This window comes from Planococcus citri, chromosome 5 (genome assembly GCF_950023065.1).
Source record: "Planococcus citri chromosome 5, ihPlaCitr1.1, whole genome shotgun sequence".
In the NCBI taxonomy this organism is placed as follows: Eukaryota; Metazoa; Arthropoda; class Insecta; order Hemiptera; family Pseudococcidae; genus Planococcus; species Planococcus citri.
Window position 1 is genome coordinate 14,552,570 of NC_088681.1, and position 13,509 is coordinate 14,566,078.

At 33.7% G+C, this 13,509-nt stretch overlaps 1 protein-coding gene across 2 annotated transcripts in view; it reads left to right on the top strand.

Moving 5' to 3' along the window:
• Positions 1-13,509, top strand: part of LOC135849167 (uncharacterized) — a 108,998-nt gene that overhangs the window by 47,978 nt on the left and 47,511 nt on the right. For both annotated transcript variants that reach the window (XM_065369442.1, XM_065369441.1), the window contains exon 2: positions 5,247-5,355. In XM_065369442.1, coding sequence (XP_065225514.1) covers positions 5,268-5,355 — 88 coding nt within the window. In that variant the 5' untranslated portion in view covers positions 5,247-5,267. The remainder of the gene's footprint in view (positions 1-5,246; positions 5,356-13,509) is intronic.

Genomic DNA, 13,509 nt, shown 5'->3' on the forward strand with positions numbered 1-13,509 from the left:
ACCTTAGGAGAAAATTATCATAATTCCTTCTTCTAGCAGTCCTTCTCGCTATCACTGTTACACTCTCAAGCTTAACACTTTGATATCCTCGAAATACAAATTCGAATTCAAAAATTCACAAACTTCGCCATACACGCCAAATCATTACTCAAAATGATCACAAAACTTTATCCAGCAGCGAACTTTAAATCGACACGATAGCATATAGGTAATAATGGACGAAAGTCAAGAAGATTTAAGCTCTTCGTATATATGCACGCTTTTCCATAAGTTATAAATCGAAATCGACGAAAAACCAGACGTTAACTTTTTACACAAAAGTTCGAAAGTCGAAACAAACTTTTACCACTGTATTTGAAAATTTATCTATTCACCTGCGCAGAGACCTTCAATTTGGAAAAAATCTCTGTCAAAGATTTTTTACGTCTTGTTTTTACCACAGAAATAAACAATAACAAAGTTGGGGAAAATTCTCATCAAGAGAAGCTGCTCCTTAATTGGAATGAAATTAATAATGACTGCGGATATTTTCCCTAAAAGATTATCTTGTGGCGAAAGGGAAGGGTCAAGAGAGTCACAAACGTGCGTCAATATAATATGTATTTGTTTTTTCAAAATCGTAATCTACCAACACACATTCGAGGTTTAGATAAGGTCAAAGTCATGCAGAATAAAAAACTACCCCTTCAATTTTCACCTCCGTCTGTGAAACTTTTTCGATGGATTTTTATCACGTCCTTCGCATCAATTATTTATTTATTGTTTTATTCGAATAGGGACCTGAACGCTGTTAATTCTCTTTTCTTCGTATAAACGTGCTTCAATCAATTTTTCAGAGCGAATTTTTTAATATTTAACAACCCTACTAAAATATACCTATCGAATGTTTCGAAATACGTATTTTGTATTTGTGGTTAAACAAAAGGTACATAATTCCTATGCCTACGTTTGATTCTTTTTATAAAAAATTTCGAGGATTTTTTCAAGTATTTTTTTTGCTAACAAAAAAAAAATGTTATCAGATTAAACGTAAAAATTTCAAAACTCGGCTACCGCATTTCGAGACGAACAAAGTACGAGGTATCAAGATGAAGCACGTACAAAAGTACACTAAAACCTCGATACGACAAATTACCCAACGCTTAGGTGTACCTACAAAGGTACGTTGACCATTTGAAATACCTGAGGCTTTCTTAACGCAACGTAATCTGCCCATGACCTTTAGAGAAAACGAAACAAAAGCTAGCCAGGGCCAGGTTTTTCACACATACACATAAATAGTATATCTATCTACGCAGCACACGTACGAGTAATAGGGCGTAATTTCAACAACGGCTTATAGGATTTGCTTTTTAAAAAGCTTGACACTTGACAGCTCCGTTGATGAAAACTGCTCGATATAGTTGGCCAGCACTTTTGTCACCATATAATCGAATTTTTTCCACTGTTTTCTACCTACGAGTAGGTACCTCTACCTGCTCGGTGTCTTTGTAGTATCAACGTAATAATAAACTATATTTATAGTGTTTGTTTTAGAATTTTACGTGTCAAAACAGAAATGATAACACTGCGAACAGGCGCACGAGTCGTTGGTAGAAAATATTTCACAATGTTTTGAAATCTAGGAAGCCAAATTTACCAAGATTTTATCCATATTTTCCAACCTACACGATGTAAAAAGACAAAATATCCTGTATAATTTTACCTACACATGGGCAACGAGGGGTTTGAAGTGTACCTATCGTACGAGCACGTCAAATTGGTCATCTCCGTCAGCTTTTAATTAAATTTAAATTGGCCATAAAAGCTGAGGCAATTCTCTCGAGATGACTTGAAATTTAATTTACTTTCCAAAAAGCCACCAACAATATATAGAAAATTTTATCGAGTGAATATCGCGTCATCGTAATGCTACATTGACTTTATATCGAACTAGGCAATCGAATTACCTAGTTACCTTTGAGCTGAGCGTAACTTTCGACCAAGCAATATTAACAAATTTTAAACTCTGTACGTTCACTCGAAGCACAAAGATTCGCGACTCTAAACTTCCCTTAATGTTGGTAACTTTCCTATGTGTACTTCCGTTTTTTTTTTTGCGTTTAAAACATTTTGTTCGTATAGTTCCATCTCTTTGATGGTCATTAAGGCCGGAAAAAAGGAGGAAAAGGGTTCAAATGAATTGAAAATAATCCCCAAAAAATACTTTAAAAAATTCTACTTGAATCTAAAGAGAAGATTTTGCTTTTTACGATTGATACGGTTTTTGTGAAACTATAATTGTGTAGGAATTGATCTATTTTCAAGCGATGTGAATCGAATCACATCAAATCATTCACAACCGATTGGCGATTGAACCAAATTGATTGATTTTCAGGTGAATCATTCGAGAACAAAAAATTGAATAATATTTGGTGAATCATTCAGGAACGAATTGATTCATATAAGTAACTCGTTCGTGAACGTATCGATTCATTTACCTAATTTTTGGTGAATCATTCACGAAGAAATTGAGTAATTCTTAGTGAATCATTCGCGAACAAATTGGATAATTTTTGATGAATCATTCGCGAACGAAATGAATAATTTTTGGTGAGTCATTCGCGAACGAATTGAACAATAGTTGGCGAATCATTCGCGAACGAATTGATTTGTACAAGTGACTCGCTCGCGAACGAATTGAATAATTTTTGGTGAATCATTCGCGAACGAATTGAATCATTTTTGGTGAGTCATTCGCGGACAAATTTATTCGTATAATAGTTGGCGAATCATTCGCGAACGAATTGAATAATTTTTGGTGAATCATTCGCGAACGAATTGAATCATTTTTGGTGACTCATTCGCGAACAAATTTATTCGTATGATAGTTGGCGAATCATTCGCGAACGAATTGAATAATTTTTGGTGAATCATTCGCGAACGAATTGAATAATCTTGGCGTATCATTCGCGAACGAATTAAATAACTTTTAGCGAATCGTTCGCGAACGAATCTTTTCATTTACTTAATTTTTGGTGAATCATTTGCGAAGGAATTGAATAATTGTTGTCGAATTATTCGCGAACGAATTGATTCATAAATCGAAGAATCGATCAATTCGTTCGCGAATGGTTCATTCAAATAATAAATCAATCCGTTCAATGAATGATTCCCTTTATGAATTAATACTCCTCACGAACAATTCACTGAAGAATGAATCAGTTATGGATTGAGATCCTAACTTTGTGCTTAAAGATTGTCTGGTGAGAACAGATTACAATCGTATGATATTAAGGGGACCCTATGATTGTACATACAAGCTTTGAAGGGGTTTACCACATTACCCTACTTCCAGTATATGGAGAAAAGTGCAGACCTCTGCTAGAGAAACATATAAGTATAGAAGTTACAGGGAAATTATGAGAATAATTACCCAGTGGTGAGGGCATTCCTGCTATCCTGCTCATCACATGCAAATTGTTGAATTTTTAATTTTTGAGACAATTTTCAATTTTTGGATAATGTTTGATTTTGGATAATTTTCAATTTTTGGATTATTTTCAATTTTAGCAAAATGTTGAATTTTTCAAAAAATCTTGATTTTTGGATTGTAACGGGAGGAATTGCGGCATTTTCCATCACTTAGGTGAGACAAAATTGTTCTGTATTCAGCTGCATCTCATTTTAGTAACGTAAGAGCGCATTCTGGCGGATTAATTACGTTGAAGCGCCATCTGGTGGATCAGTTCTCTCATGAGCAATGTGTTGTGAGAGCTCAAAGCCACACTTCAGTCATTCACAGACTCACCATGTGTAGCATGGCCAGCATGGGTATTTCACCCATTCACCAAGATAGGTCTATGTCAAGGCTTCCCATCTGAGAAGATAAGATAAGACAAGTTGAGGTGTGGACTTGTGGAGCCTTGTCTTTGTGGACATCATATTTATGTAACATGAACTATTCACTTGTGATCTGTTGCGTAAATATAATTGGGATTCAAATACACAAAGTTCAAGGTGGCTCAGGTGTTACATATACTATCATCCTTATTCAAAAGCTCCAAGTAGAGCCATGGATGATGAACCTGCCCTATTTGTTGACCATGCCCTTCATCCCTGGGTTGTGCATTCTGCACATTATCTAGAATAGGTACTTTGTATTCATTCCTATTTATTATAAATACATAGTATTAAGTAACCACACAAAGATTATATTTCTATTGTAAGTGCTTCAATAAATCTGGTGAAATACAATCGACCGAGGTTCATCTTTTATTATTATGCATTTATATTCATTATAAAATTGATAGTTCATTACCAAAGAGTAGGTAGGTATTGAGGCGGTCATTTGCCAGTACTTACAAGCCTTGTGATAGCTCTAGGTAAATGGTTCACTTCCTTGAAGTAGGGTGAAAGATGGACCAATGCACCTATGAGGTATTTCGCACTTGGGGCTACATTCCTCTTTACAGGATAATATTTAATTTTTGGATAATTTTCAATTTTTAAATGATTTTCAGCTGTTGGAAAATTTTTAATTTTTGGAAAATTTTCAATACCTATTTGGAAAATGTTCAATTTTTGGATGATATTCAATTTTCGGATAATTTCCAATTTTTGAAAAAATGTAATTTCTCGAAAATTTTTAATTTTTGGAAGATGATGATTTCAATTGGAAAAATATTCAATTTCACTCAATTTGTGAAACCTTTTTACTTTATTTAGATAGGTATAATATGAATTCTTGAAAAATTTTCATTATTTAAAATATTTTAATTTTTTGAAAACTTGTGCCTAAGTTTGGAAAAATTATAATTTTGGTATCTACTACATATTTTGGGAACTCTGCACTCGACAAAAATGAAGTCGAAAAAGTTGAAAAATTTTTTTAAAACATTTGAAAATTTGAAATGTTTAAAACTTTTTTTTTTTAGATAATTTCAAGGTTACGATTTTTTGCCACAGTCTCCATCATTCAAGAACGTTGGACATTACCCACTCTGGTTCCTATTTTCCATTTTCTCACTCGAAACTTTCATTGCTGAAAGTGAAACTTTCAGAAAACTCCACTTTGTTTAGATTCATGTTCACGCCACCTCTCTACTCTCTCACACTTCAAAACAACGACCTTTTGAAAAAAACCTCACAAAATCGTATACAATTCATTTTTTTCTTTCCTTCAACCGCGAATAATTTATACGAGTTCAATAACAGCTCTTCATTCATTAAAATAATATTCACCCGTTATTATTTTTTTGTTACAGAACAATAGAAAACAGTCGAGCATGGATTCCACACCATACACATGGTGCATTTGTATAGTTCTACTATTCATCGAAATTAACGCAGTTCCACTGAAGAAAAGCTCTTCTGGTAAGTTTCTAAAAAATTATACATTTCAAAAAAAAAAAAAGAAACCCCATTCGATATTATTTTACTCACAGTTCACACACAAAGCTCTCGAGTCTCGAATCTATAACCTCCGAGCCGAAATCCATCACGGAGTAGTGAAAGAAACCCCGGAAGTAAATTCAAAAACGTTTCTCTTTTTTTTTTTGTCCAATTACACCTCTCCGTTGAAATCATAAAATACTTACAAAAAAGTGAAGTAAATCCTTGATAAAAGTTTCCAAAGACGAGCACTTATACAAAAGTTGTAAACTTTTCGTAATTTAAAACGCTTATAGAAAAGTGTGAATACAATTAGGGTAGCTTTAACGTGTCAAAAAAGACGAAAAAATGCGATAAGCATCGCAGGTACGAGTATCGTCGTAGCATTATTCGCGCATTTCGTAGATATGCCAGAATTGGATCTCAATCAATCGCCATTTTTATCCACCTTCCCAAGGGTCAACTTTAAAACGTAGGTAATTCTTTCCTCGAGGAAGTGAAATCGTATTCTGATACTATCGCTTCCAAATACGTTTAAAATAAGTAGGTATTTTCCTCGAACAAGATTTACATTTTTTTTTCTTCTCACCAAATTTAATTCGTATAACAATTCGACTATTTTATATCGAGCAGATGTTTTTACTAAACAGACGACGATGATGCGACGAACGATGAAGGTGAAATATAAATCGTGCTTTTAATAAAGTCAGTATTTTTCAAAGTATATTATGTAAATAATACCTTTACAAAAGATCCTTTTTCATAAAAGCTACATCGTCGCACATCGTTCTCTAATTTAACCACCGAGCTCATCTTTTTTGAAATAATAATCAAAAATGGCGGAAATGACGCGCAATTTTTAATTTTTTTCCACAAATTGCATTCGCTGTGTAATTATTCGACGTAATCATATAGGTAGCTGTACAATACCAAAGGAAACTCGTATAATTAGAAAGCTTCGACTCGACAACGAAAATGAACGAAACGATAAAACCATCTCCAGCATAACGTATGTGTCATTTGAGAGAAAAGCAAATACATGAATATAGCAATACGATGACCTACATTATTAATCTCATCCTCGCGAATAATTACACTTGACATGAACGTAAAAGCTCCTCATACACACTTCATAATACTCGGTAAATTACAAAAAATAATCCGTTTCGAGTACGCGATTTTCCAACAAATAACTGATAAGAGAAGCTTAATTTTATACGCATATTTACCTATCTATACGTTGGACAAGCGATGCTGAGGACGATCCTTTGAACGAAAAGAAAGGGGAAGAAGTTGAAAATAGGCTGAAATTACTCTAAAAGCAATATACCTATCTAAATAAAGTGTACACTTTTCAAGTCGAATTATACGAAATACGCCCTTAAAAATATTTCTATACATTTGCGCGGAAATTTAATTTATAAAACAGACGAGTATTTTTTTTCTGGTTTTGCGTATTTCTACCTACCTACCTTCTTCGTTCACGTGCTCAAAAAGGAACAACAGAGTGGAAATTGATACGTGTGGGTGTTTTGAAGCTTCATCAAGGCATACGTGCTTTTTTTAATGTTATTTTTCGTCGTATTTTTCTTCTCTTTACAATTGTCTGCTTTTATTTTAAGAAGGCGAGGAGGAGAAAAGGATGCAAAAAATTATCGTTACTGTTAAAGGTACCCTTATTGATATAAAAATACCAGTTTATTATTTCACGTTGGAATTTTAAAGCGATGAAGAAGAATGAGAAATTAAATTCGAGGGAAAAGGTAGGATGAAAAAACGACGAACTTGGAAATAATTTAATTTCAGAAAAGTTTTCGAATTATAAAATTTGCGCTTGTTTTTCAAACTGTACCTACGTTTTGAATGGAAAATAAATTCGATTAATTTTACATCAATTTATTATTTGAAAATCAGGCAAAATAATCATAATTATTCAAAAATTACATTTACGTCTAGGTAATTGTGAACCTTGCTTCGTAGTTTTCCAGAAAATTGAAATTTTTCATCAGAGTGATGATGGAATTGAATTCGGTGACCTTGAATTAGTTGGAAATCACCCTCAGAACTGAGAAAAATAGTTTTTTTCGACCGAACCAGAGAATTAAACGTTTATTGGATGAGCAACACAGGCGTTAATAAAATTGCATAACCAGTTTGCCGTAAATACCCTGTCTACCCTGTCTATCTTTTTTAAAAACATAATACAGAATCTTCGAATTGAGGAGGCGAATCGTATGGAAATTTTGACAATGGGTTTTTTTTTATTAACGTTGAATTCATTTTCGAGGCCAGATTCCTCCCCTCCCCCCTTATGAGAGAAGCAATCCCTTTTTTGAGAAATCAAATCAAATTGGACTTGTAAAACTTTCCTGAACATCTGCCTGACCTGAGAATGGCTGCAGAAATAGTATCTCTGGATAGAGAATGATGAACTGTAGGTAAACAGAAAACACTCGGTTGTTATGCATCGCAAACTACGAGTAAAAATAGTCGATCGATCAATGAAAATGAACGAAGGCGTTAAACTACATTTCAGTATCTGAAAGGTTCAATGTTTTTAAATGAAAATAAAAATCAATCAAAAAAATAAATACAGCACTAATCAATTTCAAGTAACACCAAGTTAGGAAAATTGTAAAGAAGAAGAAACGAGTGACAAAGACCACAACCACTGTAAACTGTACATTGAACTGTAGAACTACAAAGTATAAGCACTAAGCAGATCTACTCGTACCTTATACTAAAATATTGTTGTTGGAAATTAATTTTGGAAAATCTCATGCACCACGATGAGGGAATTCAGAAATACCCCAAACAATCCCTCCTGTTTCCTCACCTCTTCTAACTCTCCTGTCTAAGATTAATCCCCCATGAAAAAAAGAAAGGATTCGTCTCATAAAGTCTACAGTAAATATTTGTTGAAATAAAATTTCATGCTTCATATTCCAGAGATTAATGATCAGTGAAATGTTGATAACAATTCGTTTACTTATTTTCAAGATACTTTTACTTTGGCTTTTCAAAATTACAGTATAAACACGTGTTATTTATTTTTACTCGTATCTCAAAGATTACACCTACTACGGCGCTCTTCGCAAGAGTTTGAAATTTTTGACTAGATATAACTTCTCAGTTTTATTAGGTTGGCATTTTTGGCGGGAAATTTTCGGTTTCGTTAATATAATTCTTTTTTTCCTGGAAATATGGTTATGGTAGTATATAAAATAGAATAAAGAATAATAAATCATTAATTCAACGTTGTTATAAAATCAAGTAATTTTTTCAACTCGAAAAAAAAATATTTACTTTTTTGAAAGTTCGTTTAATTTATTTCCAGGGTAGTTTGTTTACTTATAAATTTTGTTTAAAAATAAAGTTTTTCGCGAATTTCTCTATTCAGTACCCAATCATGGTGTGTTAAGTACAGGTATCTACTCGTATCTGCTGACGTTATTTCATATACAGGGTGTCCCATCAAGCAATGGATTTAATTTTTTATTTCAACATTTGGATATATATCCAAATGTTGAAATGAAAAATTCATGTGAGGAGATGCTCATGTCGGAATTTAAAGAAGCAATAATTTCGAAATTTTTTTTGATAGTTTTGTGATTGAAAAGCAAGAATACGATTACATTCCTAATCCCTGTTTTCATTCCGAAAATAATAATGTAATTTCAATTTGAAGAATTTCTATCATTAAATAAAATCGTGTAATATCAAACTAAAATTGTTCTGAGCATTTGAATGTTTCAAAACATCAGTCCTTTCAAAGATCAAGAGATACACTGGGAGTGGGGTAAGGGGTAGAACGTTTAAATGTGACTGGAATTGTGATAAAGAAAAGTTGAAATATTTTTACAAAAATAGGTACACTGGATTGGTGTGAGTATTTTATGCTTTTGAGGAAAGTAAAGGAAATGGGCTGGTATGCGAATTTATTTTCAAAGAGAGCGAGGGTTTTAATTCTAAATTGTACAATTCTTATACGGTGATCTGGTTACTTTTCACCGAATAATAAAACTTTTAAAGTTTCAGTTTTCCAAATTAATTAAAAGCTTGGTATTCGATGCGAAAACGAGCAACTGAAAAATTAGTACAATTAAACAGATTCTCGGGCAAATTTTATCGCAAAATTCGACAATTTCATTCTAAAATAAATTATGGGGAACCAACCGGCTGGCTTTAGAGTAGTTTTGAAGAGAAAGGGGGAGGGGGAGGGGGAAGGGGTCCCAAACTTGATCTGGAAGGTCGAGATGCGATTTTTGACGAAATTTCTCTGATTTTACAAATAAAAATGTCGAGGGAAACGAAAACTTGCTGAAAAATGTGAGTCAATTATTGAAATCCAAATGTTAACAAAATCTGTCAATTTTCTTGCAAAACGTTCTGAAAACATTTTGAAAATGACGAAAATGCTTGAAAACGTTTTAAAATTTTTTTAAATTATCAAAAACTAAGGAAAAGATCTTGTACAAGAGGCCTAAGTGAAATTAGACCCCACAAATTCGGACAGGGACGCGGGACGTAGCGAAGTGGTTTTGCTGGGGGGGGGGCAAAGATCCTAAGGATTCCCAACTAATTTGACCGAAAATTCCCAACTTATTCGACTGAAAATTCTGAAGTTGGATGAAAAAAGAGGGTATTCAAGTTACAAGTAGTGAGGGGATTGTATCACCGACATTTTGTAGCCAAAAAATTGTAACTTTGTCGACTATAATCAAAATTTTAACGTTCTTAACACTCTGGTATTAAAAAATTTTGAAAAGCTAGTGGTTCTGTTCCGAAAGAAATGAAAAATTTGCATTTTGTATAAGCTTTGAATATTATGAGTATTTCTGGAATTTTTCTGTTTAATTTTCATATTATTAAAATTTTTTAAAGCAGCATTTTGAATGGCCCGAGCGAAGTGAGGGCAAAAGTTTTGGAAAATTTATGATTTGAAAAGAAGAATAACATCAATTTTAATGAAAGAATTCGGTTTTTCCAATCTCAACATTTTTCAAATTCAATTATAGATTTTTTAAAATATTGTAACGCGAGGCCCAAAGCTTTAAAAGGTTTGTAGTTCGCTAAGTAGAACAACATCAATTTTAATGTAAGAATTCGGTTTTTCTTATCTCAACTCTCTTTTAATTTTATTAATGGTTTTGTGAAATTCTTAGTATGAAAAAAAGAACTAAATTGGTCCGGTGGCCCAAGTGAAGCAATGGCAAAAGTTTTGGAAAATATGTGACTTGAAATGAAAAAGTAGAATATCAATTTTAATAAAAGAATCCAGTCAGTCCAGTTTTTCTGATCTCAATATTTTTCAAATTCAATCATACGTTTCTTGAAATTGTAACTTTGTAGAAGAGAATCAAATTGGCCCGAGCGAATCAAGGCTAAAAGCTTTGGAAAAATTGTAATTCAAAAAATAGAACAATATCAAATTTATTGAAAAAATTCGGTTTCTCTGATCTCAACTTTTCAAGAAATTTAAATTTATCAATAGTTTCTTGAAATTTTGAAGCTTAAAAAAAAACAAATTGGCCCGAGCGAAGCGAGGGTAAGAGATTTTCAAAATTTGTAATTTCAAGAAGCAACACAGTTGTAATGTTGATGTGAAAAGGTAAACATTTTTGAAAAAAATGTGAATTTTAGTTGGAAAATCATAGATTTAGAAATTGGTTTGGCTTCAAAAGTTGAGAAAGTTTCTAACTTTGATGGTTGTAAAAAATTTTAATATTTGAAAACTCCAAAACTAAAATACTTATTGTCGGAATTTTTGTATTTTCCCAACTTTTTTGTATTTCTCACAATTTCCCAACTTTCGCGGAACATTGAGGGGGGCAGGCTGCCCCCTAGACCCCCCTTCGCTTCGTCCTTCAATTCGGATTATAGAAGGATCCCACTGGTACAAACATTTTTGAACCAGACAAAATTGAGTTGATAGAGAAGACTAAAATACACCACCATGTTAAAATTTCAAAAAAGTGCTGAAATCCATTTTTGAATTTTTGGTGAATTTTTAAAGATTCAAATTTGAGCCAAAAATGTGAAAAAAATCGAAATGTTACCGAGATGACCTCGAAATCTGAAGTTGGTTTGCATCCTATTTTTCACCTCCCGAATTGATTGATTATAGTTCAATCCATTCTTTAAAGTGGCAAGGCCAATACCACCCCAAAATTAATGTACACAACCCAGAAACTGAAAAACAAAATTGACATACCTAACATGACTCAAAATGAAACCTAAAAGTACGAAAAAATTCAACTTACCACTGCGTTTCAAAATCGGAAAGGGTGTCTCAAGGTGTAGTTGAACTCGTCCTCTTCTGTGAGCTGGATTAAACCAAAACATTAGGACGTGAACTGGAATGGCTGTCAACCTAAAACCAAAATAATATACTTGACATTTTACAAACCAAATTTCCAATTTTAAAGTTTACTAAAACTATACAACACCTCGTTCGAAACAACTTCGAGAGTAATGTACCCAGATCAACAAGACGTTCCAAAAATCCAATCATCTGTTCAATAACACGATTGAAATGGCGACAGGAGTTCTGCGCCAGGAGGAAATCAAACTACCACAATTTCAAATTAGTCTCTCATACATATGTACATATATCGATATAGAAGGCTGAAAATTAAAACCAGAAACCGAATCTGAATCAGCCTGAACTTCATTAAAAGTTTGAAAAAAAATCAACCAACATAATTCTCGTACCTTATTAAATCTCAATTCAAAACACAACAAACACTCACTGGGACACCTTGTAAAACGAACCCATTCGAAAAAAAATAAATAAATACGCTATGATAATGGCACCCGAGGGCACAATATCCCGCAGTCTAGATTCGTTGACAGCAAAACATCGCAGGAGGAAACGAAAAGGATGAGCAATCATCACGCCAAAAAAAAAGTACTTCGAAAATTTCTCCATATAAATTAATAATAAATAGAAAAAAAAAAGGATCGAAGAAAAAAATACCGAAACGTAGGAATGACGTACGTATTTCATTTATCTTTCTATACGCACCAGTCCAATATAAATGCGCCTAATTGTGTATTCGAAATTCGAAAACAATTCGCAAATCAACGACGATAAACCTATTTTATATTTTGTTTACGTGTTCGTTTTTTTCCATCATCGTTGACGCGAACCCGTCCATTATATATCGTAATTCACTCCAAATCAAAGGCCATTTTTCTCTCCATTTGATAGGTAGGCTATAGGCAACTAGCGAGGTAAAAATAATTTCGCGATACCATGCGAGGTTTTCCCCCTCCTCGGCGAACTTTGGGGAGCTTATACATAATTATGACGTAGGGTATCGTAAAAGCTGTTTTATTTCGTCGAGCTCGGTTACTATCGTCGTCGTTAATTTGATATTCGGTGTATTTGGTGGTGGGGGGGGGGGGGTATTTTAAACCGCAACGTTTCGTGTAAAACCGCACCAAACACGCTGATGATAAGTTTGCTTTTCTCGACATGCGGTGGTACACACAACAGAGTATATAACTTTTTAGAGCTGGCCCGAAAGGCAGCCCAGCCGAGCCAGGGGAAGTAGGCCGACTTTGAATTTTTAAATACCTCGGCTCGTATTTCACGTCTGAGCATTCTTAGCTGACTAAAAATTTCACAGTTTACGTTGCACGAAGCAAATAAGCCGGAGAATTTCATCGCAGCGTCGAAATACTCGCCAGCTTTTTATTGCTCGAGTAATTTTTTTCGTTTCTCGTTTCATTATTTAGAGCTTTAATAAAGTCGCGATACGTACACTTATACGAGAAAGAATTGTCATTTAGTTTACTCTAACGTGTAGGTGTACCTCCCTAGCTCACCCTCCTTTTCCATCTCTCTCTATTTGTCGTATATACTCTGTACCTCTACGAACAGCTCTAGGGAAATTCGTTTACTTTTTTCCTCGTCTTTGGCTCGACTCTTTGTTTGCAGACGGAATGCTACATGGTGAGATTTTCTAAAGAAACAAGCCCACAAAGACGTACAAGAATAGTCTGTGCACCCAAAAACATATAAATATTAAACGACCTTGCGGTTTGCGTCTACAATCTCATTTGGAGTATTACACGATATTAAGTACATATTATGGTGAGCCACAAAGACATTCGTTTCGAATATCCCTC